Source organism: Strix aluco, chromosome 15 (genome assembly GCF_031877795.1).
Source record: "Strix aluco isolate bStrAlu1 chromosome 15, bStrAlu1.hap1, whole genome shotgun sequence".
Lineage (NCBI taxonomy): Eukaryota > Metazoa > Chordata > Aves > Strigiformes > Strigidae > Strix > Strix aluco.
In genome coordinates, this window is record NC_133945.1 from 12,685,075 (window position 1) to 12,709,429 (window position 24,355).

At 37.4% G+C, this 24,355-nt stretch overlaps 1 protein-coding gene across 2 annotated transcripts in view; it reads right to left on the reverse strand.

Moving 5' to 3' along the window:
* The window catches only part of LMTK2 (lemur tyrosine kinase 2), a 77,110-nt gene that overhangs the window by 50,739 nt on the left and 2,016 nt on the right, over nucleotides 1-24,355 (reverse strand). For both annotated transcript variants that reach the window (XR_012625213.1, XM_074840538.1), the window contains exons 2-6: nucleotides 11,372-11,496; nucleotides 10,381-10,525; nucleotides 8,537-8,610; nucleotides 7,892-8,010; nucleotides 6,409-6,496 (exon numbers count right to left, since the gene is read on the reverse strand). Coding sequence is in view for 1 of the 2 variants with exons in the window: in XM_074840538.1 (XP_074696639.1) it covers nucleotides 6,409-6,496; nucleotides 7,892-8,010; nucleotides 8,537-8,610; nucleotides 10,381-10,525; nucleotides 11,372-11,496 (551 nt within the window). In the remaining variant the exon portion in view is untranslated. The remainder of the gene's footprint in view (nucleotides 1-6,408; nucleotides 6,497-7,891; nucleotides 8,011-8,536; nucleotides 8,611-10,380; nucleotides 10,526-11,371; nucleotides 11,497-24,355) is intronic.

Genomic DNA, 24,355 nt, shown 5'->3' on the forward strand with positions numbered 1-24,355 from the left:
TTACATACAAACACACACACACCCCTTTGTACCTTGAAAGAACAGATTTACTAGAGCAGGGTTCCAAAAAACTATGAAACTAACAGTGTCCATAACACACACAGATTCCCAATTGTGCAGCCTAACAAATATAAGCGAGTACAAATACCGAGCTTAACTGACGCTAGGTGGCAGCAAGCGCCTGAAGAAAGTCAAACTCTCCAAAATTGTCATTCATTAAAACAGCAACTGGTTACTTAGGGTTTGTCTCAGGTGGATTAAGTTCCTAGGGTGCCTGAAACGCACTAAGGAATTGCTTTTTAATTTTTAAATGCATTAGTAACAGCAATGCTGTGTGGCATCCCTTAATTACTAAATTATTCATGTAGGCACACATTTTTTGCAGGAAATACAACTTTTATTAAATCCAGCACCTTGAAACATACTGGTTCCACTTTCCCATTCTATTTTAATTAAAGCTATAATCAAGGTTAAAAATATAAAACTTTTTTGTTGTTGCTTTAAAATGACATTGCTTATACCAATCTGGGGGAACCAATGAATACACTCAAGTGCTGGACTGCCATCTGGAGGGACCTGGACAGGCTGGAAGAAGGGTCCAACAGGAACCTTACGAAACTCCAGAAGGATAAATGCAAGTCCTGCACCTGGGAAGGAAAAGCCCCTTGCAGCAATACAGACTGAGGACTGATCAGCTGGGCAGCAGCTCTGCAGGAAGAGACCTGGGGATCTTGGTAGACAGCAAGCTGAACATCAACCACCTGTGTGCCCTGGAACAATGACTGCAAGCAGTCTTCTGGGCTGCATAAACAGGCCCAGAGCCAGTAGACCAAAGGAAGGGATTATTCCCTTCTACTCAGCACTTGTTAGACCACATTTAGATCCTGTGTCCAGTATCAGCTCCCCCAAAACAAGACAGACAACAAATTGGAACAAGTTCAGCATAGGGCCACCAAGACAGTCAGGGGATCAGAGCATTTCACTATGAGGAAAGGCTGAGGGAACTGGGCTCATTCAGTCTGGAGAAAAGACGACTTTGGGAGCACCCGATAGCTGCTGCCCAGTATGTATGAAGTTATTAAAGAGTGAGCCAGACTCTTCACTGTGGAGCACCGAGGGAGGATGAGAGACAACAGGTGGGAGTTAAAACACAAGAAATTCAGACTGAGTATAAGGAAAACTGTTTTCCACATGAGGACACTGCAGCAGAAGCACATGTTGTCCAGAGAGACTGCAGTTTCCACCCTTGGATGTTTTCAAGATCCAAGTGGACAAAGCCCTGAGAAATCTGGTCTGACCTCAGGTTGCCACTGCTTTGAGCAGGAGGTTGGAGTGGAGACCTCCTGAGCTCCTTGCTAGCCTGAATTAGCCTGTGATGTTTCCCTGCCTACAAGCAGACAGTAGCAATACATCAGTACTATTCCCATACTATTTTATGAGCCGCAAAATGGCCCTTTATCACATGGACTTTTTAACACAGTAAATATCAAAGGTAATACATATCTGAATAAATACAGTTCTGCAAAATTCACTGTGCAAACGCCTAAATATAAAAAGCTCAATAGTCATGCTCGAAGGAGGCTCCACTTTCTCTCCAACTTCCTCTGCCACTCTGCCTCTTCCCTCCTCCTCTTCTGGGACTCCACGAAGAACTAAATTTCACCTTTTCTCCCATCCTTTCCAGTTCTAGTCAGGATCAGTTCAGCCATCTTTGTAAGTAAGTCTTAATATGCTTTTTCTCTGTAACATCCAGGAGCCAGGGGCATATTTACATGCAGTACTCTGGTTTTCTAGCTTGTGCAAATTCTGCATTTGGATCATATGAACACCCAAACAAATAGCTGACATGACTTTTTAAACCAGTAGGTACTGCTGACAGGATTTTAGAAGTGTAAAGAGGTTACCAAATTATGTCTACTGAACACTTTCTACCAAGTTAGAAAGCTACCTGCCAAGTCACACAATACCACATAATTGCCCCCTTTGAAGTTGAGACAACTAAAAATACTACTCCTGCCCCATACTCCAACGTTGATTTGCCATGTAAGTACCTACAGTCACTATCATTAAAATGCCTGAAACTGGTGTATGGTATACAGCACCTATACTATCAGAAAGTTGTTTAGGCATAAGTGTAACAAACATTAAACAGTTCTGAGAGCATAAAGAGTCTTTGAACCCAACAGATCTGATTTCTGAAGTTGTCATGACCTGTCAACCCCCCCCCCCCTTTTTTTAAACCATACACCACTGATGTATCTACTATTTGCCTCATCTCAATATTTACTATGATTATTAAACAGATTTGTTCGCTTTTTGGTTAAGAAGTTTTCATTCCAAAGATTCTTTTTTGTATTGAAGATAATGTTTTCGAGTGGCAGTAACTAGGAAAAGACCAAGCAAAAGAAAGATCCAACCACTGCAGGCAGGCACCTTCCACTAACAGCAACATCCCTAAAGCAAGCTACAGGGCATTCCAAGCAAATACTGCATCCCGCTGATCTCATCTGCCCAGGGAATTGTAAGACTTGAAGAATTTCTGTAAGAATTTGATAGGCAAATCAGCCTCACAATATACATGCTACTTCCACATTTGAATAACTTTCCTTTACTCATAAATTATGTCAATCCATTAGAGGGTTTGCTGTGCTGACAAAATGCTGGCCACACACGGCTGAGTAATATATTAAAGTTAATAAGCCAGCTACCCCTATTTTTAACCTGGCATCATTCTACAATGTTTAACAGTGAACAGTTAACTATTCATAGCAGACTGCACCAACATACTAAGCAAACTAATATGGGTGGGGTTGGTGGGGGTATAAGAATCTAGTGAGCATTTCTTTTTATATTTACCATTTTTTAAACAATTGTAACACAAAGGAAAATTAGGATTTAAAAGCTTAAATCACTTATGTGCAACTGACCTCTCCTGCTTCTTACCCAGCCCTGCAAAGCAAGGGACCTACAGCAGCTTGGATTACATTATAAAATAGGCTAAGCATTAGCAAATGCAGTTACTGCATATACAACCAAGCAATCTCGAGTAACAGAAATGTGTAAGTAGTTTATACAGCCAAGAAAACAAGTCAGGTAGCCTGCATGACATTCAGCACTGCTACCATGACAGTTGGCTCTGGTATCTCTGTGCTAGTTTCCAGTGCCTCTGATCAAGACCTTTCAGTGCCAAGAAGCCTGGGAACTGATAACCCAACAGGGCTGTCTGAGCAGCTGTACAAGGTCGAGTGGCCCTAAAAAGGCTACAAATCCTGTAAGAGAAGTTGCAAAAAAGGGACATGCTGTGATAAGTTATGAATTTGACGGAGTGCAAAGAAAACAACCACTCTACCCTCTAGACTGTGTTGGTCAGAAGAATAGCCACATTACTTAATAGGCCAAACTTGCAAAATGAGGTCTATATTGCTGAAAGAGCCTCAAAAGAACTTGTCATCTGAAGACATTTAAATTTCCTATCCAACACAGTTGACATATTTGTCACCTTTTTTCTTAACCATCAAATTCTTAATCACATAAATACAAGGGATGAAAACAAATTTATTCTTTGCTGTATACACAAACACAACAGCAGTAACACAAGGTAAAGATCTTTTAGCATAACATTATACTACTGCTAGCAAAACAGGAACATGTTTCTCATCCTTCCCATTTGAACAATATATAGTCACCACAGACACTAGAACCTTTAGTCAGCCACTTCAACTGCGTCTGCCCCATGGTCTTTCTGCTGAAGAATAAGACTCTTGCGTGTTTTGAAATCACCTCCATACCCCCAATTTACCCAATTTCAGAAAAAAAAAAAAACAAAACACCACCGTACAAAAGAAGCTATCGGCTTTCAAGACCACCTACTAAAAGCCTGAAAAATCCAAGTAACTGCCATCCCAGCCACAGTGATAAAAAGCAGCTTCTGGAATATCAGCCTACTGACACTCCACTAAAAACCTGTCTACTAAAAAAAGCTATCTAGCCATACCTTCTATTCCAAATGGTGCCGTCTGGCTTCCTTCACATTTCTCCCTTCTTCATGTCTCTCCTCTCCCCTCACTCCAATATTGCTACCTCCCACACTAGGCCCTGGGACTACAACAAGAATTAGTGACATACAGCGACACTGAGCTAACTTACTGCACTCATCTCAATCTCTGCATAAAACTATTCAAGCGAACACCGTTTTGTCTGCCTAGCCCCTGTATATTTGTGTGCACAGTGAATAAAATAGTACAATGTCTATTGGACTCAGCTTCACCAAGTAAGAACTCTTTTACGTGAGCCAGACTGTTAGTATGAAAGTCATGTTTAACTCACTATAATTTTCTAAAAACAAGTTTTAGTTCACTTGGAATAGAAATCAGCACAGACATTTATTTTCCATTCCAAAGAAATTACCTAACTACATTCAAATTTATAAAACTACCACTGTGGCTGTCAAGCTTACTGCCCCCAGTTGAAGTGAAAAATCTATTTTATCCCCTTAAGTAAAATCCTTTCCAGACTACTCTGCAGGATCATGACAATTTCTGGCATTAATCACCAGGCATCAAACAAGAATATTAATTTTTTCCTGTATACTTAAAGTAGGGCAATCTTTAAAAGTTACTCCATTTTCAAATTCAAAGTCAGATTAAATAGCATAACTACTTAAAAAAAACATGGCAGCAATTAAATCTGATTTGGATACATATCTGTTAGATGCAACTCTCTTTGAAAGGTCCTTTTAAAGAACCTCCAGTTTGAGTAGCAGGTTTAAAAATCAGTGAGTAGTATTCTATTTCTACATACTGAAAAACTATAAAAACCATTATCTGGTTAACCTTAGGCACCTACTTATTAATTCTTAGCAAAAAAGAAACATTTCCCTTTGATCAGTCATTTAAAAAGTTCAGGCATTTCTTCCATTTAGCGAAGAATGATTTTTATCAGCACTTCTGCCTCATTAATTTACCACTGCTCATAAATTTGAGCAGAAGAGCAGTAATGAAAAATATAGTTATTTAAGGTCATAGATTAACTGATGTTTCTCAAGAAAACTCAAAAGTTCATGTTAACTCTTATTCGAATTGTTTGAGGCAACTGATGTCAACTAGAACCATATTTGCACACCTGAGTTTAAAGGAAAATTCTGCAGTAGTGAAGCTGGTAAAAAAGGATCTCACTGAATTTTATAAATGTAAACTATCTTACTTCTGAAAGACTTATTTCTTAATAAAGTATGTGCACTTCTGAGTTCATTTCTGTCTTGACATTTTGCAAGGAACTCTGCTTTAAATGATACCTAAACTTTAAAAGCAGCTATTGAGCCAATGTTTAGATAGCCACTGGAGTTCCAGGTTGGTTTGTTTTTTAAAAATGTGTTATGCTACAGTAAAACAATTCAGGTCTTTCCAGACCATGGATGCATCACCATATCCAAATTTTAATCTCCGAAGATTCTCTGTATACTGGGCACAGTTCAAAGTTCCTATATATGAGTATCATCCGCTTTGTCATCACATTCATGTAAATTCCAACACATGCCCAGGAATGCAGTAGCTGAGCAAGGCTTTTGTGCAACCATCCTTCCCATCTTCAGTGGCCTTTATGACACTAACAGCAGAGCAGAAAGCAGTGAGAACACCCTTCCCTGTGCTCTTAGCATTTGTTTCGGTGTTCAGGAAGCACAAGGCAGCACTTGCTTGGGGCAGGTGGGGAAGTGAAAGAAAGGAAGGATAAGAAAGTAGGGAAAAGAAGAATATAGTAACAGAAAGGATCAGGGAGTGGGATGATACTGAAAATTCTAGCTATTACAATACATATTACTGATTCTGCAAGTGAGCCCACCATTGCATTTTAGCCCAAAGCTGCACAGCATGGGTAAAATCTGGGCAGTCTGGAGGGGGAGAGGCAGAAGAGAAGAAATTCTTTCCTCAGTTTTCCTCAGTCAACATTTTCATAGACATGGTAATAAAAGCACACTAAGATTGCACAGATAAAAAACAGAATTTAGGATGTGATGTGAGCATGTGCCTGTGATACTGGACTGCAATAAAAAGCTTCCTTCTATGACCTCCTTTCCCCTCCAAGCTGTTACATGATGTAGGCAGACTTGAAAGAGACTAGTAATTCCATTATTAAAGAACAGACAGCTATTTTCCTCTTCAGAACATTCCACAAGCACCTAGAATTTACATGATGAATTCAAAAGAATACAAGCCAAAAAAAAAAAAAAAAAAAAAAAAATCACACTTGTGGTCTGTCTCTAAACAAAAAAAAGTCTGTCTTCCTAAATTCTGGTTATTCAAAAAACTTCCCAGAAAGAAAATCATTTCATGAGTGAAGGACAGTAAATACACTACATACAATTTACACCAATGGAAAAACAATCTCAGCCGTTTGAGTAAGTGCACTTACCAAGTCACAGAACTCAAAAACTAAGAGATAAGGAATGGCTTCCACACATTGCCCAATACACTGGAGAACATTTGGATGCTGAAGAATGCTGAAGGGAAAAAATACAGTTAAAGCCAGAAAGATCATATACATTATTTGCAGTATAACGCAACACACTGAAATCCCTACCACAAGTTTCAACACCTAACAATGGTGGGGGGCAGGGGGTGGGGAGGGGGGGCACATCACAAACAGAAGGTGCAAGTATTCAAAGCCACAGATTTCCATTTGCACCCTTCCATCTCCTTTGTATTGCTGCAGCATATCGAGAGCAGCTGAAACTCAGAGGATCTCAAAACCACAAAAGCCAGCACTGCCACAAGAAAGTCACACCCATCCTCCCACCATCCCTTGTACCAAAAATAAGCACATGCAACTGGTTCGCGAACTACACCAAGGAACCAATCTGGCTAAAAGCTAAACTTTTTTTAGCCAGGTTAGCTCCCAGCCAGATAAGTTACTTTTTCTAAATTGCTTCAAAAACACTTATGCCAATGCAGCAGAAGGCATGAGATTTCTTCTTCTGACAACTGCCAACAATTTAAGCCTAAATACAAATATAACTAGGACATTAGGAAGCATTAAGAACAGAGAGCTCTCTATGACCACTTGTAGCATATCCAGGCAAGGTAAACCACACTATGAGGTATGTCTAGTTAACTACAATATGCCTCTCTATTCATCTACACAAGCCATTAACTTGTGGCAGTTAGCTCTTCACAGAATTCTCACTATTCCCAAAACACGGGAAGAGAAATTACACTCCCTTTAATGTAACAAATTCCTTTCCAGTTTACAAAGACTCAACCCCTGGAAGTAGTATTCTTCAAGGATAACACAAGAGGAAGAGAACAGTAAACAATCCTGTTTTACTGGCATTTCTCAATTGTAGAGTACTACTGGACTGAAGTTAGTGTAATTCTGGTTTGGGGTTTTTTTTTGTCCACAAGCCTTCTTGCAAGCTACCTGAAAAAAATTTGGTTTTATCACTATTGCTGCATTTGATTTTTTGAAAAGGGGAACTTGAAAGAAATTAATCTGTATCTGATAACAAAGTGTTGCCAGTTCCCCTGCTTCTAACAGGAAAGCCAAGTGTAGGGGTTTAACCTTATTTTTCAGAGGCAATTAGGCATAAGGTTAGTTTGCAACATCAGGAGTTTGTTCCAAACAGCTGTAGAAGAAAATCTGATAAACCAAACCAAGTGTGTTTTTCAGTCATGAACAATAACTACCAAACACATTTAAGCAAAAAGCTTATTTTTATTTCTAAGCAAACCCAAATTTTGCTCACTGTGGATTGTCTGTTTTTCACTTTTTAAAGACAAGCATTTTGGTTATAAGGGAGAGCAAGTAGGAACAACAACACTGAACAAAAGGTATGTCCATAATTCATATGCAGTAGTATGAAGTGTGTAAGTTAACCAAGCTGTGAAACATCACTTACTAATAGGGTTCTCCATTTCTTAAAAACTGTTCTTGCTCCTTGGGACCTGCACTTGCCTTCAACTCCTTCACTATTACCCTTGCTACACTAGTGCCTGTGTAGATCTCTCCAAGCAGAACCTGAAAGATAATCATTGTGTCTTTAATCAGAGGGAAAAAAATTTTAGAGTTTCCCTGCAAATAAAAACAAGAGCTAAAAACATGCTGTAAGAAATATTTTCTGGCTTTTTTGCCAATGCATGCAGAGCTTTGATAATTAAACACCCATACTTAATAAACCTTGACAAGTGACCTATATATCAACTTTCAAAAATCATGTTTTCTAGTAAAGACCACTTACTTAAGATTTTTTCCTAGAAAGAATTGATAATCACAGGAATGTATTAATTCAAATCGACAGAAGTGAAATATCTATCTAATAAGTAACTCTGGTAAGAAACTACATGTGAATTAAAGAAGCACTGATTAGTGCTGTGATTACAGCTAAAAAGCGCAGGTAAGGAAACATTTAATTTCAACGTCAGTTTTTCTTATGCTGTTGCTTTTTTCTTTTTTTTAAGAGTACCATTTTAAAGGAAATACAGTAGCTTAGTCAGTTAGGAATAAGACTCAAACTGCAGTACAATATCAAAAGATAACTCCTCACCTTTCCAAACCAGCCATTTCCAATTTCCTGGATGTAGTTTAGACTCTGACGTGCAACTTGAGACTTTGATCCATCTGTCACACACAATGAAACAAATGTAACATGTATCAAACCACTCAGATGGCCAAATTTATCAACTGTTGAGGCAATAATGCAAGCTCCTACAATATTTATTCCCAATTACATGCATACGTTCAGATCAAGCAACAAAACCCAGACATAGATGAAGTATGAAGGTAATGTTGTGACAATAGCGCTCAAATGAAACTTTTCTCAACTCCAGCTTCTAAACCATACTAGAATACACCGCCCATAAAAACACTGTGATTCTCATTATGAAATGCAAACTTCTGATTTTTTAACACATTCAGGAAGAAAAGAAAAAGGCCGAGTTCTAATTCCAATATAGAAGTGCATCCATACCCTGTAGCTGGGTAGAGCAGTTAACCTACTTACAAAAGTTTCCTATGTAAATAAAAGTAGAAAACTCAAGACAACACTCATTGCTTGTAGATCTTAACATTTATAGTTATATAGAGAGTTACCATTTTAAGAGAAAGGGTTTGACTACTTTATTCTTCAGCCCAACTGCCCTACTTATAGCTACCATCTGGAAGGAGGACATTTTCTGACTAAATATACTTCACATAAAGAGTCCAGAGAGGGAAAGTATAGAAAACAAGACCCAGATCTTGGCAAAGGATGGACAGTAACAATGGCAGACTCTACACTACAGAGGAGATTCAGCAGTGTTTATCCCTCTGCTGCCTAATTGGTTAGGAACACTAATAGATGTACACAAGAACTTTCCATCAGTACTACTTGTCTGACTGAGAATTCTAGCCCACATTTTTATTTCCATAAACCACATTCACAGCAGTATTATTTTGCTGGAATAGCTACAGCTGTACAATATACTGTCAATGTGCTCCTAAGCACAGACAAACCTGTATCTATACAACTACATTTCTACCAGTGTACCTTATTCTAGTACACTTCTTACTTCTGGCAAAATAACTTCTAGTGACAGAAAGTATAAACAATTATGGCAATGTAGAATAGCTGACAAAATTTTTCGCAGATAATTTTCCCTCACTCATTAAAACACCGAGGAATAACATTTCTTTTATATTAAAGGCACACTGACATGTTTCTTGAAATTTGTAGGTACAGAAATTTTACTAGAACCTGAACATCTAATGATGAAGCAACACAAGCCATATATGTAAAAATTATTTGTGAAGTACTATGAGAACAACTACTTTATGCTAAACTATATGTGTAATATTTAAGATGCTTAAGTTTCCTTTTACAAAAATTGTATTTTGAAGAACACATTCCCAAAAACCTTTCACACAGGGAAAAGAAATGTACTGCTCTGTCTTACCAATACCATATTTACAGCATGAAAAGTTTACGGTGACATTAAGAAAGCCATGCAGCTGAGACAGTAGCACTGCTGTCAAGTAAGAGATTCACTCTTGCTTCCATTTAAGGCTAATGGACAAAATCCAACGACAACTTAGCCATGAAGAAAACCACCGAAGAGCAGAAGTCACTAATGTCCTAGAGTACTTCAAACCCTTTATGTATAGAGAGGTTTAATGAAAGTACTCGAGAGACAGTTAAGCTAGTTTCATTCTCGTAAGCTACCTTACATGGCACCCTGCCAGAAATTAACATTTTTGAAGTAATATCCCACATTTTATCCTATATATTTACTCAGTTTATATAAGTTTGTAACAACTTACTTGTTACAGTAAAGTCAAATACGATCAGCTACACTCCACTTTTGACACTGAAATTGTCTACTTTTGTTTTTTCATTGAAAAACAGTATTTTACCTGTACGAGATGGAAACTGGGAGGGAGTTGGTAAAGCAATATTGGGAACGGAAAGAGTAAACACTTCTGCTGGAGACTGAACAGATGGAGTGTCTTCTGCTGGAGGTGTAAAATCTATTTCATCATCAAAGTTATCTTCAAATTCCTGAAAAAAAAAAAACCTTAGTAAACAAGCTGATCTTTGTCTTGAAATTAGCACTAATACATTTCTTTTAGCTTGAATATGCAATGTTATGGAGGCTTAGCTTTTTTCCAAGGACAGCAACAGATTTTTAGTTTTCCTTATTTTCAATTTATTACTGATTTAAAGAAATTAAAGTATCAAGTATTGCTTTTAAAAAAAGGGGGGTGTGTGTTTGTTTCCTTTTTGCTTCTTTGTTTGGGGGTTTTGGTTTTGCTGCTTTTTTTTTTTTTTTTACTTTAAATGCTATCCACAGCTTTGAATGAATTACCATGAACTGCTAAGGCCAATTATTCTCCATTTAGAAATGAGAACAAAACTCAATTTTAGGAACATCAATAACCAATGTTGCAAAATTAACAGTTCTCTGATAACAATTTCCCCCCAAGAGTTTTGGTAAAGTAGATATGCATCTTCAGCATTCTTATTTGACAGGAGTGTCTCAAACCCCATCAGCAGACTAACAGAAACAAAATAAAAGAATACACAGAAAAAACAACAAAAAGGTTCTTTACAGCAAAATTGTCTCAAGGGTATACTTTTCTTACTGATCCAAATAGCTAGTAATGATTTTGAAAAGACATTGAAGATCCTTACTGCAGCATGGACCAAGTACTTAAAATAAATGGTTGCAGCAAGACTTCACAGCATGTAGAAATACAGTTGCTGGCTATTTCAAAAGAGAGAATGTACAGTGACACTGAAGTGTCAATAACTGCAGAGTATTAGCACAAATAATCAAGTATTCCGGATATCAGAATTCAGCTAAGAATACCACTTGTATATACATTTGTAACTTCAGATGCTTACCTTGAAATCTATCTCAGGGTCTTTACAGCAGGAGACACAGTTGGCAAGCAGTATTACCAGTACTACTAGAGTACATACAGAGAGAATCACAAAAGATGAAGAAACTTCAGCTGTAGCTACTTCTCCTAAAAACAAACATGTATGCATTATTATATAAATATGTTTAGCATTTTAAGAAGTTCCTTCAAAATATATTATCCATCTGCATTTATTTAAAAGATAGACTTTGAACATTCAACTCTGTGGATATGATCAAAAGTAAGAGGAAACTGGACAAAAGGACATACTGGCAAAATATATCTATGCTCTACCACCTGCCTGCATTGTTCTGGACTTACTTGATACAAGCTAAGAGGCCACAGCCAGCATGATTTACCGAAGTAGATGATGAACAGTGATAGTGCCAAGCCTCAGGATTCTGTTTAAGTCAACAAATTTATATAGGTATTTAAACATGGATATTAGAAATCTGATCTTTTTGAAGACATTTCTCGTGAGCTAACACACCTGTCCTGAGAGAAGGCAGGTAGAAGAAATCCTCACTTAACTTGTGTACAAATTTAAAATATATTACTGTAAGGCAGCACTGTCTCTTTCAATAAATGTATTCATGACAGTCTGCCAAATACACAAGTTGCTTTCACAAGTGCAATGGATCTAATCAGCTCCACCTCAATTTCTGTTTCTTGTGATTCATTAGGCAATTTGTCTCCATTTTAAGAATTTTAGACATGATCCCTAACCATTTTGCAAACATACTTCCAAATAATTTTCCAGAATGTTATATATAAACATTCTACAACACATTTTCTATGATTAAGTCAGGTTATTATTACTCACAAAGGATTGAAAGCCTCAAATGGCATTTTATAAAAATCTTAGGTTTAATTCCCCTCGCAAAGACTTAATTTCATCCCTGTTTTCATCTTAAATTGAGAACAAAGATACATAGTTCCCTAGGAGACCACAGCACACATCCTGAGGGTCTGCTTTTGTTGTTTCTTTTTAAACGAGTACTACCACGAGGACTGGAAGCACAGTTAGACCTTGTCCAATTAAAATATATTTAAGATATTACATCAGTGTTTAACAATGTCAGGTGACTTGGACTGACAGGATTTTGGGGGAACATCCAAGTATCAATGGGAACATCTGGCAACATAATACAGTATAAATGAAGCCTCAACAATAAAGAAAATCAGAAGCTGATCACTAGTTAAGGGACATACAAACTTGTCCACCTATCTCTTAAACCGTCAAAAAACTACAAGTAATTGAGAGGTTTCCAGAAAAAGCTACAGCTTTTCATCATGTTCTACAGAACACTTACAGAATATTTACTTATTTTAATTACATGTAAATCGCAAATTGACATAATCAAAATACTGCTTTAAGGAGTGCTAGCATATTTTCAGAAGATCACATATTTTCTGTACAACTAGGAATATTATCTACACAACAATAAAAGTTAACCAGAAAAGGAAGGTTTTCAAACAAGTGATACTGTCCCTAGTTTCCACAATAGCTCTGGCATTCTAACCTCATTAGACAACATGAATACTGCATTTGCAGATATTACGTATTGTTCAAATGCAGATCAACCACGATATAAGGCTACTCACCACCTTTTAGTCAAAATTCTGAAGAGAAAAGAAATCTCTGAAGAGGGCTCTCAATAGAACAAATTATATTCATTCAAATCAAGTCTTCCACATAACAACCATGTATTTTCCCATTTGTAAGCATCAAAAGAAAAAAGGGGAAGGTAACAGCTGATTTATGTTTACTTCTTTCAGATGTTCAGTAACCTTACTAGACTGAAAATTACCTAAACCACAGATATAAGTGTTTTGTGAAGTCATTAGCTAAATTACTGTAACACACACACACACAGGTAATAGAGCTTTTGATAAAATTTAAGAGATCCCTTTGAACTTCTAACTGAAACCAAATAATAAAAGGTAGCTTTACTACCAAAAAAGTAAACATTACCAAGTATTACTAATTAAAAATATTAAAGACATTTTTCTAAAACCATTCCACCTAATTTCCAAACAACTTCCTCACCTTCACCACCAACTTCACTGAAAGGAGAACTCACCACAGACTATCTACTGAACAGATGCAAATTTTCCCTGACTAATAAACACCCAGGAACACATCACCACCATTACAATATATATTCCTCCCAGTAGATTAACACTCCTGAATCCCCTAGAATGTTTCATCCAGTGTACCAGATGCATCTGGGAAAGTTAGCCAAGCAAAAGTAGATCACTACACAATGAACTCAGACACCGAGAGCATGTTTTATTATTCACAGAATGCATTACTAGCATGTCTTAAAACAATGCTATTCAGAGACTAACTGCAGACCAGATCCTTAAGAGGGAGGTATAAAGCTGTCAAGTATATAACACTCAAAGAATCTATCAAACTTTTACTTTGGGTTTATGGAAGACTATAATGTCTCCTTTTTGATGCCCACATGGCTAACATGAATTTCACGGTGTCTCTCTGTTCCCCACAGGAGACTAGCATTGTCACTTCTCATTAGCATCCTCCCCTGTTCCAAATACTGTATCTTCTTCTAGATGGTCTTTTTGACCAGCCCCTATCAAATCTTGGAGCAATTCTTCAACAGCTGCTTTACTGCTTTCAACCTTACTGCTTCTTTCCAAGACCTGACAAGGGGCCATGCATCCAAATGTACATCTACTGTAATTATATTAGCTGGTCTAGTAGAAGATGTTATCTCTACACCTACAAACTTCTCACCCATGCCCTTAGACTATCACAACTACAGCAGCATGACCACAACATGTATTTACATTAACATTATCATGCACACTTCAACTTAGGATCCCACTTTTGACATCCCAGAAGTTACAAGTTATGACAGCAAATCCAGATAGGAGGATTCAAGCTCCTATGGTCTTAGGCCAATTTTCTGGTTTATTTAACTCAAAATGAGACATAATGAGCACTAACAACCATAAGCTGCATTTACTGTTCATGTTAGATAAAATGCACATATATTTGACTATTTTATATGAAAAAGAGAACATATTTTGGTTGGAATTCCTTCTGTAAAGAAAACTACACATTTATCAAGCCTAAAAATCTAAGTGTTTTATGCAAATCACACTCTTCCCCATAACGTAACCGTGTCCTGGAATGAATACAGAAAAAAAACATTGCTGCTGTTCATTATGTTACTTCCTAACCTTACAGACCTTTTATAATTCCCAAGAAAAGAAACTGTGTGAACTAACAGTAATTTATTGGAGAAATTATTGAGGTTTTAAAAAAATAGGAAAGCAAAGATCACCTTTGAAAAAGCAGCTAACCATTTACAGTTCATTAAGAAGATGGAAATCATCTAAATTTCCAAAAGCACAAGGCAAATTTCACACACAAAGTTATAAAAAGATGCTTTAATACAAGAAAAACACCAATTATCATGGGCAAGTTTCTGCAACACTTACAGAATGACTCATACAAGAGCTACTTATTAAGAATTAAAGAATCCATCTCTATTTGGATAAACTTTGAAGTCTCTCACATAGTCATTAATAAGTGATATCTTTTAATTTGCACTTTTTAAAAAAGAATGTAAAATTAAGTATAAAATGATGGCAACCTGTAATTGGGCTAAAATTTATTATAAGTGAAGTTATTTTAATAGCTTGCATAAATACATATTCAGTGATGGAAGTCACCGAGTAAGTATTGGAACTGGTGTTTGACAAAGTGCTGAAAAATCTGCTGCAGTATAACCTCTTCCGCATTTTTCAACACTTTCCATATAATGATTAAGTCACTGGAGCTTAGTAAAATGACCTGGAATTGAAGAGGTAGGAGATGTTTAATATCCCCTTTTGTTTGTAAATTGTGAAAGTATGAAGAATCGACAGCTATTTATTATAGGAGCCGGACTGAAAAAGCAACCAGAAAGAAATCCATTCAATTAAACAGAGGACCATTTTATACAGTCATTACAAAAACCAGTTTTCTTTAATAAACTGTTAAAACACATTATAAATTTAATTTCTTTTAATCTAAACCTAGATAAAATCCAATAAATATCACTCAATTTCATATTGAATGCAAAAGTTAAGAATCTTACCATAACAGATCCTAAAAGTAGAGAACTTAATAAATTTACTGAGCGTATCATCTCAGTTTAAAAACCTACCCTATTTAATGTAACCCTAGGCAGTAACAACCTACAACATCTTACTATCTATCCAAAAGTCAGAATCTGTTCTTTAGGAAAGGAACTGCAAAACAGATCCAAAAAATGCTATATATAAAATGCCAACAATATAAGGCTTCCTGTCAGTTAATCGTCTAGACTACTTTGGTCTGGTATATCCAAACTACTTAAGTATGAGGAAGAGGCCTGGATTATATCACTACTATATTAAAATAAGCAGGAGATGCAGTGTGTCTTGTTACTATATGTGTTACTGCGAGGTTAACACAACATAACTCTTTACAAAGAACTCTGTGCTAGTAAATGTTCCATCTCAAAATGGAATCTAGATGGTCCTAAATTATCAACACAGAAAATAAGGTCTTTTTTCAAAGCTTCACAGTATTAAATACTAATTCTATGCTGTCATTTACTCACTTCTTAACAGTACATGGTATCATAAACAATCCAAAGCTCTGGCTGAGGCAGGTTTCATTTACAGCTATTGAAGCAGGTTCTTCAGCACATCTGAAGACTGGCATTTCATGAACAAGTTTTACACTAATGTCTAAGTTTGAGCACAGCACATCTGAAGTCAAACCCTGTACACAGGCAAGTACATGAACATGCTCACTGAAAAAACAATGATGATAAATTATGCTGGCATTCTCAGGATCAAGTATAGACACGAGAATGTACACTTCAGTATGTATTAGAATGTTTCCAGGGGTGGAAAAAATGTTATTTTCATACAAAGCATATTTCAAAACAGCTTATATAGGTGAGGATTCTCTATACCTTCCTAAGTTTCTTTCAAGTCCACTTTCTTCATAAGATAGTTCACCAACTACCAAATCCAACAACTAAGCAAACAAAAGTTTGTTTCTCACTACAACCAGTTGCCTTCTCTATTCAATTTCCCAGTCTGCTCACAATACTCTCAAACACCCACAATATGTCATCCACCTGTGGCATCCTTTGCTACCATTAATTAGGAGCATCAAGCATGTCATCTAGCTAAACAGTCCATCCGGGTTCACTTGCCAACCAACAGCCACCACTCCGAATGATAGAGGACCAGACGCAACTGCCTGTCCATCTGAGGGATGGCAGGCTTGCCTTTCTTCTACTATCAGATTATGAAAAGCCATCACACTTGAACTCCGACTCTCTCAAATTTAATTCAGTGTGATTAATCACATTATTAAGGTCTCAACCTTCAGGAAATTGGGCTAAAAAATGCACAACGCCACACATTTCTAAGCTTGGAGAAAAAAGAAAAGTCTACACGACAGACATTACTGAGTACAGTAATAAAAGACATTCACTACTGTGATAAAGGTAGTGCAAGGCCCAGATAAATTAAGCATTATTAGGGCACAGTGAGCTTCAAGGGAGCATCTGATTTTAAGCTTTCAGCACAGTAGTTGCTACGCGACAACAGTCCCACTGCATAAGCAAGAGCCTCTTTTCTTTCAAGAGCAGCTATATAAATGGCAGTTCTGCACTAATAGCTACCACTATTTCCAGCACAAATCTAGCATGACAGCAGTCACTTAAACTGTCTCTTGGACACCCTCAAATTGTATGATCATGAACTGAGATGCTATTTTATGACACCAAGTTGCAACAGAGCAGCCTTTAAAATACTAATGAACGACCAAACTTAACTTTGCTCCCTAGCTACTTCCGTGGTATCTTTCATAAACTTGATCAGTTTACTTACTCCGTGTTCAATGGATATTAATGTAACAAGATTAAAAAGTGTAATATCACTCTAATTTATGGTGGCTTTGATAAATATGATTTTTAAAAGCTATCCTGACTTTCCTAAATAATGATGTCATCATCTATGCTAGCAATTAAGTGGGAAAGCATTCTCCACAAGTCAGATTCAGATCATTATCTTTTCCTCACAAAGGGTTTCTCCGGCATTTATTTACTACCTGAAATCATCAGAGGTTTGCTATTAATAGGCTCTAAAGCCTATTCTGAAGGCCTACAGGTAACAGGTAGAATACTAAACAAAAGCCTATTCAAAACAATTTTAGACACATCTACTGTGTATGTCTGATTTGTATGACAAGGTAAAGCACAACATGCATTGCAATTCCTGTATTTCACCAAAAAAACCCCTCAAGAGCACATTCCATTAGTTAGTGCATTCCCGTCATCTCAGTTTTTTCCTGCTATGCTCCATTTAACAATCGAGCCAAACAGCATCATTTTTGAGAATAAGTTTCAGCAGAACTGTGTGCAGTACCATCATTTGGTTGTGCAACGCTATATTACAATAGGCTTTAAAATACTGCATTAGAACGGCATTCAAATCACTAACCATCTTCAACTAAGATACAACACAAGCAAACAAAAACTTAACACAAGTTTTGAAGGAGTGTTATTTGCACTTCAGACATTCTTTTGGAAAAAAAAGAAGAGAACTTTCAGGTAAGAGGCTCTCCAAATTCCAATCAGCCCTTTGATTTGAACGACCATTTGCCAGTACAGCAGGACAAAACGTTCCCAAGATCTCAGATGACTTTCATTGACTTGATGTCCCCAACACAATGCCAGCACCTTAATGAAATCTAAAACTGTTTCCAAATGCCAAACGTATTTCAAGCAGAGACTGGAAATATTCCTCCATTGAGGAAATCCCTAAGAACAGACATATATAATACTCCTTAAGGGCCTTTAATGAGGTTCTTGGTTTATACCTGAACTTTTCAGCTTTCAGATTTTTAGTACTTATTGCCATTCAAAGAAAACACAAATGTTTAAAATTTTAAAACTATAATACGGAACTATTAAAAATTTAAATTTTTATTAATTGAAGAGAGTTATCTCAAAAGTCTATCCTCTCATTACATTATTACTACCCTTATATTGGATAATGCAGTTTGCATAACTAACATAAGTAACCTTCAGTATGGATATTACAAATGTATCTTGATGCAAAAGCACTTTATCACCTAGTTTTATTTTCCCTTCTTCCTTACAACTGTGGAAAATCCTTACTGCTAGATATAGTCTCGAGAAAAAAACCTCTTAAGGACTTAAAACTACAGCTGTCCAAGTTATTTGTGCACATTGTATTTAATATTTCTGAATACAAGAAGCAGTAATTAACAGTCTGCCAATAAAACTATTTCCTGCCTAAATCGGAATTGTGTTACATGGCCTAAATCAAAGTCTCACACTTACAAAGATGCGAGTAAAATGACAAGACTTTCTGCAGTAGCAGAAAAAACTCCACAAAGCCTGAAGTCACCTACAGGTTACTCTGTTACTATATTCTTCTAGATAGAAATGGAGACATTTCACCCTTCTACTCAACTTGTCAATTACAATCCTTAACTTAGCCTAGAACTCTATTATTTAAGTCCCTCATGGGGGAGATGGGCGGAATGAAAGGCCAATACATGTGCACAGACAATTCTTTTGAAAAAACACCAGCTTTTCTTCTTTACAACAGTTAATCATCAGAAGTAAGGGTAACGAAGACAGCAAGTGGCAATTTCCTACAGTTCTTCCCCATAAAGCAATAAAAAAACCTCTGACACACTCCTCCAACCCACCTTGCGTCCTAGATATAGTTTTACAGTGACAAAAGCCAGTTTCATAGTTAAATGTATTTTGTGAAAACATGACCCTGAAATCACTACTGCCCTATGCAACAAGTTATAATACTTTCAAGAAGAAATCTTAGTTGCTTCATATCACAACTGGATGTGTAATTCTGTATGACAACAATTCTTGGCAAATTATTTCAGGCCTCCCATTCGTCCTTAAAAAGAAGTAGTTTATCCTGCAATCTAAGCCAACACTTTTCCAAACTATTTTATCCCATGCTCCCCCTAAATACTTCTACAGTGTGTTTCAAATTAGCTTCTACAGCTGCTTAAGTCCACCTTATACACTTTGGGTGGCACCGGTTACATATCCTAAGGCCAGACTATCTGGGGTGATGCTCGATTCTCATCTAGTACAGCACCCTCAGAACAACACAGCTCCGATCCTCATTTTTTTCTGAACACTTGTCCCGGCCTGAGTGTTGGCTGAACAGTTAGTAACTTGTAAAACTGTGAGCTGGGATTAGTTTTACATTGCTGTCCTGATTCTACTACCCTACAAGTCTTCCCAGTAATGTCAAAGAATTACTCACACAACAGCATACTGCTCAATTTTAATAAGGACTAAATATAGGCTAGTACTTCAAGTGTTTACAGAGTGAGATCTGTTTGAAGTTTCAGTGTTAGAATCTCATGTTTGCACAAAGGCATCTTAAGACAAGGTAAAAAATATACATGTTAAATAATTATGTACCCTATGCCTTCATGGCAGTATTTCTGGAAAATCTGGGTAGCATTATTATCTTGCAAAGGCACCATCTGATTCTTAAGAGAGAGAGAGAGAGTGTGTGTGTATATATATATATGTAAAAATTCTGCTGAGCATACTTCATTCTATACTGCTAGATGCTGGTTTTGACAATTAATTCCTGCTCAAGTACAGTATGTTTTCATCTGCTATACCATTTCTCCAACAGTCAGGCACAGAAGTTGTAGATTTTTTTTTTAAACAGGGTAGACCACAGTCATTCAAGCAGTATGAGAAGATTACACATTATGGTATCTCAAACCATCAGAAGTACCTGCAGAAACCAAAACAACTGTATCTGTTTCTCCCACCATTTGACACAAATACAACCTATTAAGATATACTGGTTTTGAAGAGACTAATTTCTTTCAGTTCATGTGAACGGCATCCATACATGCAACCTTCATGTGATGGGATTTTCTAGAATCTTGATTTTACAGTAGATGTATTTCCAACTCCGATGTACAACTGGGTTAAGAAATGTAGGAAAGAAAGAAGGAGCATTTTGCCAAAAGAGCTTGTTCAGCTCTGTTTCTCATCCCTATTCGTAACTGAAGGACCCCTAGGAAGAACAGGTCATAAAATGAATGACTGATTTTGGAGAACTGGATCTGGTCTACAGGCTGAAAGCTTAAAAGCCAGCACTCAAAAGTCTACTGTTAAAATTTTCTACACATCTTTCATACCAAAGCCACCTTAGGGTGCAAAGGTAGTCCTAAAAAAGTCACGTCACTTAAGTCACTGCAGTGATGTTTCCTCACCACTAAGGAAACTTTTGCTAGTGTAGTAGTGTTAGACAAGGTGTTATTTTGTACCAGCACCTCATACTGAAAATCCCACAGAAGACAATTCACTAACATAACTTGCTTCACACCATCACCCTGCCCAAGGTGGCACAACACCTTGCTACAGGTTGTGCTTAAACTATGCATGTAGACTGGAACAGCTATCCTGACACACTTTGTATATTTCTGATTAAAAAAGTGTCTACAAAATGTTTCTAGTAGCACTGAAGTTGCTCAAGACCTTTCATAACAGCAGTACGAGAACAAAGAGTTCATAGAGAGAAATAAAAGCACTGAAGCTACTGCAAATCATATCCAGAACCATATCAAGCTTCAGATACTAGACGCACACACCAAACAGAAAGGCAGACCCAAAGTAAAGTCTAAGGAAGACTCCAGTACTCCATGTTCTGCCCTTCTGCTGCAGAACTGGAGCATCAGGACTGGAACAGAGAACTACAACTTTTGTAGCCTCTGGCATTATACTGACTGAGGGTCCCTTTATCCCGTGCAGGTAAACCACGCATGGATAGTGACTGAAACCTGACTATAGTAATGTCCAGAAAATTACTTCTATTCAGATTTGCCTGACGGTTGTTCAGTAGCCCCCAAAAACGTAACTTTGTCTTCTGTGCTTTTCAAATGGAATGCCAGAGCTCACTATGTAACACAAACTCTTTTTTTTTTTTTTTTTGAATACAGGATCTGGGGCAAAACCAGCACTAACTAATGAGTCATTTCAAACCAATGACCTGTCTGATGATATGACAAAATACCTTTAGACTGTCTCTGATCAGTACTATCTTAATATGTTGCAATGATACCTGAGGAATTACTAAATACACCCAAGCATTCAAGATGTGAGAAATTACCTCAGAAAGTGACCTCCCCCTCTAAGGACTGCTTTAGTTGTACCAAAGTCCAGACACTTTACAGCCAGAGGCAGAGAAAGTAGAACCAAGCCTGTGAACAAAGCCTTGCATGGAACATCCCTCCAGGCCAAAGAGTCAGGGCTGGCTTCTTACCTCAGAGTCACAAACTCACAGATAGAAACAAAAGATAAAAGACAACTTAGCAGCTCTAGCTCTACAATTATTAGGCGTCCGGGACAGAAGCTACAAAAAGACATATAGGGAGAAGTAGACAAGTTTAATGCTTGAAAGGAGGAGGGAAGATAGACCACTCCCAAGAAAAGTATATACCACTAATTAAAATCCCCACTTTACAAGCGAGATTTTTCTTAACTTCAAGTGATCCAAGTCACTGACTTGCATATGCTTAGAAAATTGCTTTTCTTACTATGTGCAAGTGTCAGACATTTTACATTGTACCAAACCACAGGCCACAACCACAACTGGACCCCAGTCTGACAGAACTCCAAGTGGAACACCAAGCCAAAGCAACAATTTTCCCAGAGCGTATACATACATGCTACAGAGCCCATCTTAATAAATCAAAAAGTGACTTAATCTCTAAGTTTTAACTTGTCATCTATGGCTAGCTGACTATCCTAGATACAGCTGCAGGAACACCTAGATGGATGTCTCTAGATAGTACACATCAATTTCTAAGTGTCTTTTCCTGGACTGTACATGACCACTGTACAAGCTCATTAGCAAGGACTCACTGCTGTGACATTCAACTGGTCCCAAGACTGAGGTTCTCAGCACAATCCGAGCAAGCACGTAGGCACCAGCCCAGCTGTCTCAGTTCAAATGAACAGACTACAGAATTCATCCCAAATATAAAATTGAACACACCTTCCAAAAATGGTACCACCTAGTCAAGTTTCACGGGAAAATAAGAATATTTTTGAGACCCTGTTACTTAGTATTTGCAAAGAGCACAGAGATGGTAGAAATACTTTGTCTGACATTAAACACATAGCCTTGATTCAGATTCTCAGCTTTCTTGGAGAGGCAGCTGACTTAAGGTCAAGTATGGAAATCCAAGTCAGAAGAACAGAAAGAAAGCCTGAATGTAAATGTAAAGCTTTAGCACAGTAAAGCAGACATGTCAGGTTATAACTATGTTTGGCTGCAAAATACTGCTGCTACAGAGCAGTTCCCAATGCCCTTACTTCATCCACACAGTACTGAAAGTGGAAGTCATCTCAGTCTGATGCGTTCAGGTAAAATCATCAATACTCCACAGGCTCAAAACAACTACAGCACTTCATTCTATGAACTCCTTTCCAGTAGACCTGCCCCCAGCTCTCACCTCCAGTATAAAGTGAAACCTTAAATTCAGAACTATCACAGCACATATCAGTATCCTCCTTTTCCATTCACAGAATAAATTAAATCTAAGTTGGTCAAAGTATTTTTAGCTAGTAGCATCTTCAGCATCTTGTTTTTCCTATAGTAATTGCTACAAACCCCACCAGGGGAACAGTTAAAGCCTTATTTCCTTTACCTCCTCTCCTTATTGTTAAAAAGAAAAAAAAATAAATTAGTTAAGAAATATAACCTCAAAAATGCAAGACAAATATAGAACACATCATCAATGCACACCTTCATCTGCAAACACTATGAAGCCATACTTAAAAAGAGTGGCATCAGTCATCTTGATCAAGGCCCTGGGAACTTGACAGTTCCCCAGCTACAGTCTGGCATACTTTCACAGCAGGTCCAAAAAATGGAGCATTTTTGAACAAGGAATCCAATCTAGTCTTGCTAGAACCTGCCCATCACCACTTCCTGCTTTCCAGCTTCCTCCCCAAAAGAAATGTTAATTTATTACGGGTATATTCTGTGAACTATTTCACAAAGTTCACTACAACAACTACAGACACCTTCCTTCTTTTTTTGTGTATTCCCACCTTTCCTGTAACAAGCTCAGAGCAACCACACATCAAAATGTTTCTCCATTGTCAAAAAAGCAACCGTTCTTGCTAGGTGAAGAATTTGGGATCCTGAAATAATTCTGAAAGCAGTTACTAATTATTTTATGAAAAGCCCATTAAATTCTTCCCAAGTTTACAACTCATATGTATCAGGCCAAGTGCTACGGTGAACTGCAAAAACTGCCAAGGCCCAGAATGGAGCCCATCAGTGACTGCCAGTCCCAATACAAGAAACCAAAGCCACCTGTCATGGGATATATGAGAGAGAAATTCACAGTATGGCTGAAGTTGGTTTTAAACACAACTCATGACTCTTAAAGCAGCAAAATAGTCACAGGTTTGTCTTCCAGACAGGTTACAAAATTTTCCTAGTATGACAGAGAAGGTTCAAGACAAAAACAGTCTCATTGTCATCCACCGGTAAGCTATTCAAAGGAAGGAAAAAAAAGTCCTTGTAGCTTTCTAACTGGTTACTGCTGTTGTGATGATACAGAACATGACAAAGCCATTTGCGCACATTATTTCATTCAGTAGGAAGTCTTCCCAGGAAAAGTGATGCCAGTGAAACTGAAAAAGGTTCCTCCTGAGGCCTTAAAGGTTTAAATACTAAATATCTGCCAACAGAATAATCCAAGTATGTTGCTTCTTACTACATGGGTAAAGATACAGTAGAAAGCAGCAATTTCCCAGAGTTCATTGGGTTTTCCATAACAGGATTTGACAGTTTGCTGAACCTCAGATAACATCTCATGTATACACACTTTGGCCTAAATTAT